The sequence below is a fragment of the Paramormyrops kingsleyae genome, chromosome 25 (genome assembly GCF_048594095.1).
Source record: "Paramormyrops kingsleyae isolate MSU_618 chromosome 25, PKINGS_0.4, whole genome shotgun sequence".
Classification (NCBI taxonomy): domain Eukaryota; kingdom Metazoa; phylum Chordata; class Actinopteri; order Osteoglossiformes; family Mormyridae; genus Paramormyrops; species Paramormyrops kingsleyae.
Window position 1 is genome coordinate 1,470,489 of NC_132821.1, and position 7,555 is coordinate 1,478,043.

General features: G+C 41.9%; 1 protein-coding gene across 2 annotated transcripts; it reads right to left on the reverse strand.

Annotated features, from left to right (window-relative positions):
• Nucleotides 1-358: 358 nt before the first annotated feature.
• On the reverse strand, nt 359-7,293 carry LOC140582889 (uncharacterized). 2 transcript variants are annotated; one of them, XM_072707345.1, is made up of 13 exons: nt 7,122-7,293; nt 6,699-6,779; nt 6,261-6,485; nt 5,973-6,131; nt 5,727-5,874; nt 5,351-5,508; nt 5,091-5,234; nt 2,706-2,919; nt 2,460-2,618; nt 2,206-2,363; nt 1,914-2,117; nt 1,612-1,826; nt 359-1,509 (listed from the first exon to the last, which is right to left on the reverse strand). In XM_072707345.1, the coding sequence occupies exons 2-13, from the start codon at nt 6,710-6,712 to the stop codon at nt 854-856; spliced, it is 2,454 nt and encodes an 817-aa protein (XP_072563446.1). In that variant the 5' UTR covers nt 6,713-6,779; nt 7,122-7,293; the 3' UTR covers nt 359-853. The 2 variants fall into 2 exon arrangements, with proteins under 2 accessions (XP_072563446.1, XP_072563445.1); XM_072707344.1 differs by having other exon boundaries at nt 6,699-6,784.
• Between the last annotated feature and the right edge of the window lie 262 nt (nt 7,294-7,555).

Sequence of the window (7,555 nt, forward strand, 5' to 3'; positions counted from 1 at the left end):
ACTCTAAGTCTATGACTAAACACTTCTGGCACTTGAAACACTGAGGAACATTGGAAGGTTCAGGTTCAGTTTCCTTTATTTGTACCCGTAAAGAAACACACATGGTACCCAGACCCCAAAGAACTTTTGCTGATCACTGACATGACATAGTCATAATAGAGTTCCTGGCCTGTGGGGAAGTTCTTTCCAGTGTATTGAAAGGTGCACAGTATAGCCATTGCTGGAGTCATATACATCATGAATGGAATGCTTTCTCTGTCCCCTTTTCATTCAGCTCCCACTCATTAAGACCTGGCAGAGGTTACCCAGATGAGGTGTGTTGTATACACGCGGTACAATAAAGCACTCCAAAAATATGTCTCTCCGAACCTTTTTATTTCACTCCATTCCTTTCCCTGCTCCTCACCCCCGTAATTCTCCTTAGCTCTCTTACCAACCATCTTTTCTAATTGTCCCCAGCGAAGAGGAGAATTGCACTATACAACAAGGTGCACAAGAAGGCACTCGGGCACAGAGGATGTGACAACCCAGACCAGGAACCAGGAAACTTAAGAGTGGTAGAAAAACAGGAACCAGAACGCAGGCAGAAAAACCCAAAACAAGGTCATAGGACTCCGAGCTAGTCCAGGTCCAGACCATTCCCAGTGTCACGATTCGGCAAGCAGGTGAGCAGGGAAGCAGGAGAGTAAGCCGAACTTACGGGTTATCAAGGGTTTTAATGGTCGGACTGGCGACAAACACCAAACATTACAACAATACATGACACCACAATGACTGATCTGGGGAAGACTGACTGAGACTCGGACTAAATACACAAGACAAGGCAAAAGGAATAGGCAACAGGTGATGACAATCAGAAATTGACACGAGGTAATAAGGTGGGCGTGGCACACACGAGGATCGGACGGAGCTGGACGTGACACCCAGTAAAAGACTTTCTATTTTCCTCATAGTCAAACAGCAATTCTTCATCAACATTAATGTCTCTGAGGGCAATAAAGAGTATGACATCGCTGTCATCCAGGGCGTAAAGCCTTGATCTGAGGTTGGCCTGGCCATGAGAATGATTAATGAATCTCCCAGGCGTGTCCTTGCCTGGATGACAGTCACAATTCTCATTATGTGCATCAATGTACATGGCCACTCCGCTACTATTCTTATAGAAAACCACGTTTTCAGTCTGTCCCTGTGCTGCAAACGCATGAATCTTTAGGCCGTCTTTTAGTGACACTGTCTTGCCGTGATAGTCGCATACCACTTCACCACTGGCAAACACCCGTGTGGCAACAACACCTCTTCCTTTGCTCGGAATGTCATAAATGCACAAGCCTTTCCAATTCTGTGTCCTCACCAGCTTCTTCAGTATCTGACAATCCATATCAGTGTCAGTTGAGTTCTTCCGCTTCCATTGATCAAGGATGAACTGTGCATCCGGAATATTTACAGTCCAGCCTTGTTTTTCTATCAATATGCGGATGTGCTTCTTTGTGGGCTTGCGCCGACAGTGCTCTGTGAAGAACAAGAATATGGCTTTATTAATCTACTATGTTCCACTGTGGTATTCCACTATTGCAGATATAAAGCCAAAAAAATATTATCATCACCACTCACCAAGAACATGCTGGTTACGCAGCAACCTCTGTTCTGAACGCCAGTGGTCGTAGCAATACCGATCGCAGGCAGAACCCACGATTTTAATTCGGTCAGTCTTACTGGGACACTTGTCATCCAGTGTGACTGGAAAGGCCTTCAAAAGCAGGTCATATGCAGTCTGCTCGCTAAACACATGACAGGAAGTGAAAGCCTCCGGCTCGTTACTGCTGGACCTGGAATGAAATGTAAGAATATTTCAAGTATCCATTAATTAAGTTGAGAAATATAAGAACAAATATGAGATGTTATTATATACTTACTGTGATTCACCACTGATATGGCTAAGAATCTGTGCAACAGAAATCACGTTTTCAGGTTCCCTCATGCGATCATATTTCTGTGTAGTGGTTGTGGTGTGAGCAAGGTACTCCGCCACTAAAGATTTCTGTGTGTCATCTAAAGCTTTTGTTGCTGTCTTAAAAGCACGTCGTGCCATCTGGCTTGTAATGTTTGGCAGCTGGTACCTTCAAGAGAGAAGACGACACACGTTAACACCTCTTCATCGGTCACACAATTGGGCAGAAAGAAAAGAGGTATGTGTAGTGCACTCACTTTTCGTGGAGATGGTGGATATCGTTGGAGCAGTTGTAAATTTTCTTGCCACTGGAAGAGATGAAGAACGTCTCATTACTGTTCCTGAGGTCTTCATCAAGCTTCCTTTTTCTGGTTAACATGGTAGGACGGATGTATTTGTAGAAGAGATCAAACCACTGTGAAAATAAGGAAAATGAAGTGATGTGATGTAATTAGTTTCAAAATACATAGAAAATAGTTATTCTGAAAATAACTTCTGAACATTTGCTTACCATCTCCTCTTCCTGTGTTAGGGCAAAGCAGCAGGTAATGTGCTCTTCATTAATTTTCATAATAGGCACCTGTGTCTCCGAGGTTTTGTGCTTCACCACACTGACTACACAGTATCCAGGGTAACCTGGAATTCTCTTCCTGTTCCTCCAGTCCTCAACCTACATAGGGCACAGTCATAGAAACGGTCCCTTTTAATGCGTCATAATGATTGAGACCAAGTACAAGAAGAAAAAACAAAAACTTACGGTCATGTTCTCTACCAGCCCTGGCCGCTGCTGGTGCTTGAGTACCAGAAGTGCCTGTAGGTAGTAAAGCACCATCTGCTTCTGCTGACAGGAGATTGTCTTGTATCCTGGTTCCAGCAGCTTTCCCATGATTGCTAAAAAGTCTCCGCGGGCAGCGCGGAGGACCGCCAGACACTGGGGGGGCTTCGGGGACTCTCGGGTGAAAGATTCATATCTGTTTGGCATTAAGGAAACAATTTATGAGAAAAGAATGCCATTCCGGCAGAACAGATAATAGCTATATGCGTGTGGGTGTGTGTCTGTATGCGTGTGGGTGTGTGAAAAATATTCCGCACAATGTGATAAAAACCTGTCATTCTGACGGTGTGGGGACCATTTTTCAGGTCTCTACAAAGATCTGGGAATGCAATCAAAAACCGAAAAACCATACCAACTTTTATTTATAAAGCACTTTACAAACCCACACTGGACCAAAGTGCTGTACAGAATCAAATAAAAACATAAAAACTAAAAAGCTTAATAGCACATAAATAAACAAAAAACAAACAAGATAGGAGCAACAACTGTAGAATACGAACAAATAATGCAAAAATAGAGTAAATAAAATAAATGAAATAAGACAAATGAGTCAACTGCCAGCATCTTGCAAGTCATCAAAGGCTATGGAAAAAAAATGGGTTTTAAGAAGAGATTTAAAAACAGCAAGGGAAGAAGCCTGTCTAATGTGCAAAGGCAGTTTATTCCACATTGTTGGAGCTGCAACGGCGAAAGCCCGATCCCCTCTAAGCTTACGCTTAGTTTTCGGCACACACAGGAGCAGCTGATCAGCTGACCTGAGAGAGCGGGAGGGCGAATAAGGGTGAAGTAGCTCAGACAGGTAGGTCGGGGCCAGACCATTCAATGCTTTAAAAGCAAACAGGAGAATTTTAAAATGAATCCTCAAATATACAGGGAGCCAGTGAAGTGAGTCTAAAACTGGGGAAATGTGCTCATACTTCCGAGTGCCAGTTAACAGACGTGCGGCAGCATTCTGTACCCGCTGAAGTTGAGCAATTGAGGAACCATTAACCCCAACATAGAGCGCATTACAATAATCAATTCTAGTAGTGACAAAGGCATGAATTACTGTCTCAAACTGCTGCCTAGGGAGAACAGATTTTATTTTAGCCAGATTTCTCAAGTGAAAGTAGCTTGATTTAACAACATCCCTAATCTGACTATCAAATCTAAGATCCACATCCACTTTGACACCTAAATTTGAGATGACTGGTTTTACATACTGAGACAAAGAACCCAGATCCACAAAAGGGTTCTCAGAGGATCCTCCAAAGACCATCACCTCTGTCTTTTTTTCATTGAGTTGTAAAAAATTGAGGGTCAACCAGGACTTTATTTCTTCAAAACACCTAAGTAAAGGTCTTACCGAGTAGGCATCTTTCTTTTTAAGAGGAACATATATCTGACTATCATCCGCGTAACAGTGGAATGAAATGCCATGCTTCCTAAGAATGGAGCCAAGTGGTAGCAGATATATAGAAAAGAGTAAGGGGCCTAAAACAGAACCCTGTGGCACCCCATGTAGTAGAGGAGCAAAGGAGGATACATAATCATCAAGGAACACACAGACGGTTCAGTGCGCCAGGTTGGATCGGAACCACTCCAATGCTATGCCCCTAATGCCCACCCACTGCTCCAAATGAGACAGTAGAATTTCATGATCCACTGTATCAAATGCAGCAGTTAGATCCAAGAGGACGAGAACAGCACAGTCACCGCAGTCAGTAGCTAAAAATATATCATTAAACACTTTTAACAGAGCTGACTCAGTGCTGTGCAAGGTTTTAAAACCAGATTGAAAAACTTCTAAAATATTATGCTTTTCTAGAAAAGCAATTAATTGACTGTACACAATCTTCTCAATAACTTTAGAAAGATAGGGAAGTTTCGAAATGGGTCTGTAGTTCGAGAACTGTGGAATCTAAAGCCGGTTTTTTAATGAGAGGGTGGACAACAGCATGTTTAAAAGTTTTAGGCACCAGACCTGAAGAAAGGCTGCTGTTAACAAGAGCCAGAACAGCCGGGCAAACAGTAGGAAACAGTTCTTTAAAAAGTCGAGGAGGAACAGCATCATAAGGAGAACCAGAGGGCTTCAAATGCCCAACAATCTCCTGTAAGAATAACATAGTCACTGGCTCAAACTCATCAAAAACAGCACAGCAAGGGACCAAGACAGAGGGGTCATGAATCAACGCTGGCAAAAGTTATTGAGAAAACGGCAAAAGTCTTGAATTTTGTTTGGTTTCTTATGGTTAAGGCTAGGACAGGGTAGGGCTATGGTCGTCATGTTGGGATCAAGTTGAGTTTTCCCCAGATATTATTACAAACCTTTTTTTCGTAGCCTCTTCACTCACTTGTTTTGAAAGGGCTGCCTGAAGGCTCGCAACAAAATCAATGAAATTGTTGCACATCTGATGCAGCTGGCTGTCTTCAGAACACAAGTCAGTGCTGCGCGTGTGGAATTTAATGAACCTGAATTTGATAGAAAAGTAAAGAGACAACCACAGCATAAGTTTAAAGTATTTTGCAACAAGTCACATGTTAAAACTTTTACAAGTACATTATGTTTTGCAGTAACTGATACAGGCCTCTTCAGACTCTTCATATAATTTTGGATAGTCTGCTTGGAAAGCCCAACATCAGAAAGTTCCTTGAAGTACTTTCTGGTATCTTCATGCTTCCTAACAAAGTCCAAGCTGGGACGTGAGGGATCGATGTAGAACAGGAATCGGGCAACGTTTTCCACCTGAAACACATCAAACCAATTTAACAAAGTTGTCATCATCTTATCATACCTGTGCCATCTGGTTTATCAGTTGAAGGAGATGTAGCAGGCACCTCTGAAGAGGGGGCACGTCTAACACAACATGACCCTTTGCCTAGAGGTCCTTGACCAAGATAAAATAAATTTCCAATATAAAACTTGAAGTGAATAATTATGATAAATTATGAAGAGCACATTACCTCCTGCTTATAATTTCCATTGATTAAATCTGTCTTAAGGTACGCTCCAAAAGCCCTCAGGAGAGGATGGTTTGTGGAGTGCTTCTGATAGAGTCCTCGCTTCTCCATGGCCGCCCGCACTGAAGTAGTGCACTTAGAAGGCCTCTCCCTGAAATGACTATATGTCAACTATATGTTTTTTTAAATCCTGAAATTGCAACAAGAAATGTGACATAGTGATTTGTGTCTTTAAACAGACACTCTTACCTCTGACAGAGCTCTTCAGATCCTTCTTCAGTGGTTTTGCCGGCTGCTGATCCTCCTGCCCCATCTGGTGTCTCCGTCAGAGGAGCCGGAGCAGGCTCCACTGGAACAGGGGGCACGTACAACACTGCATTTCCTCTGTCTTCCAGCTCCTTGATCAATCTGTAATGCAAAATGATTTACATTTCCAATATAAAAACTGAAATTGTGGTAAAAGTTAATGTTTCAATAAATTATTAACATGAGAAAATTGCGTGCAAACAAGGACATAATCACAAAAAGAGATTATACCTGTTGATAGGAGAGGGGTTTTGCAAAATTGACACAATGAGTCCATACTCCCACAAAATGCCGGCCTGCAGCAGCTCTGCAACTCGTTTCTTTGCAGAGTCGAGGACGGCAGCGATCTCCTCGGCTGTGGCATTCTTCATGCAAGTCCTCTTTAAGTGCACAGACAGGCTGGGATATGTCTTCTTGCATCGAGTGCAGTAGAGGTAATGGCGGTTGGCAGAAGCACTGAGGGAGAGAAAATTTGTCCATTATTTTCGAAGTACAGCTACAGCAAAGCACAGGCTTTCAACAAAATATGCATGAATAAATGAAGCATGATACAGTTAAATAAACTTGAAATGATGTACTGCGTTGTAGCTAATTAAAATAACATAAAATATTAATTCTAAAACCAAACTTTATAATACTAGCAGTAAAGGAGAAAAAACATTCACTTACTACAGAGAATCCATTCTCAAATATAGGAGAGTTGTCCAGAAAAAAGGAGAAAAAAATGTATTCTTCCAAAAAGGAGAGGTTCTGACCTTGGCAGAGCAAGAAATGAGTGATGTTTTACTTGTGGAACTAGGTAATACAGGTTGTACCAAACCAATCAGAGAATATATTTCAGATGGCCTAATTATAATAATGCAATACCGATCTTTGGTAATAGCTCTTTTCAGTTTTGCACTCAGGTTCTCGATGTAACATTCCTATACTTATGGCCGTTCTTATCAAATTGAAATTTAACTGAGAGCCATTATACATGAGAACTGAAAAATGTTCTTAACTGACAATCTGTGAATAGAAAACAATCCTGATACGGTTTCCAGCTTCTCACCACATCTGCAACCACATGGAAATGAAAACATAGTTACTCACGGGTTTTTTCAGCAGTAGTTTTTAGGATCTGAATACAAACTTGTATAATGTGTAATTTTAGAGAAAAAGGAAAAAAGGGGGACGGTGAATTTCTCACGTTCAAAGAAGCACCTCCGCTTAGTTTATTAACAGACCAAAAGAACAACTCTAAAACGGCTTTGCTACTTCCTCCCTTTCCACAAGATGGCTGCCCCCATTCGAAACACGGGGCTCTTAAAGGGACCGCACTCTCCCAACACACACTCGCTCAACGCACATGCATTACCTGCTGCATCTCTGTAAAGCATAAGGTACAATATACCATAGCTAAACGTATAGTCCACCTTGAACTCTAACTGTGGTGAATTATGTTCGTAATAGACTGAGCACTGAAATGTAGTGCATAATGCTGTTGATATCCCCTACAACAAGCCATTTACAATGTATTATATGTT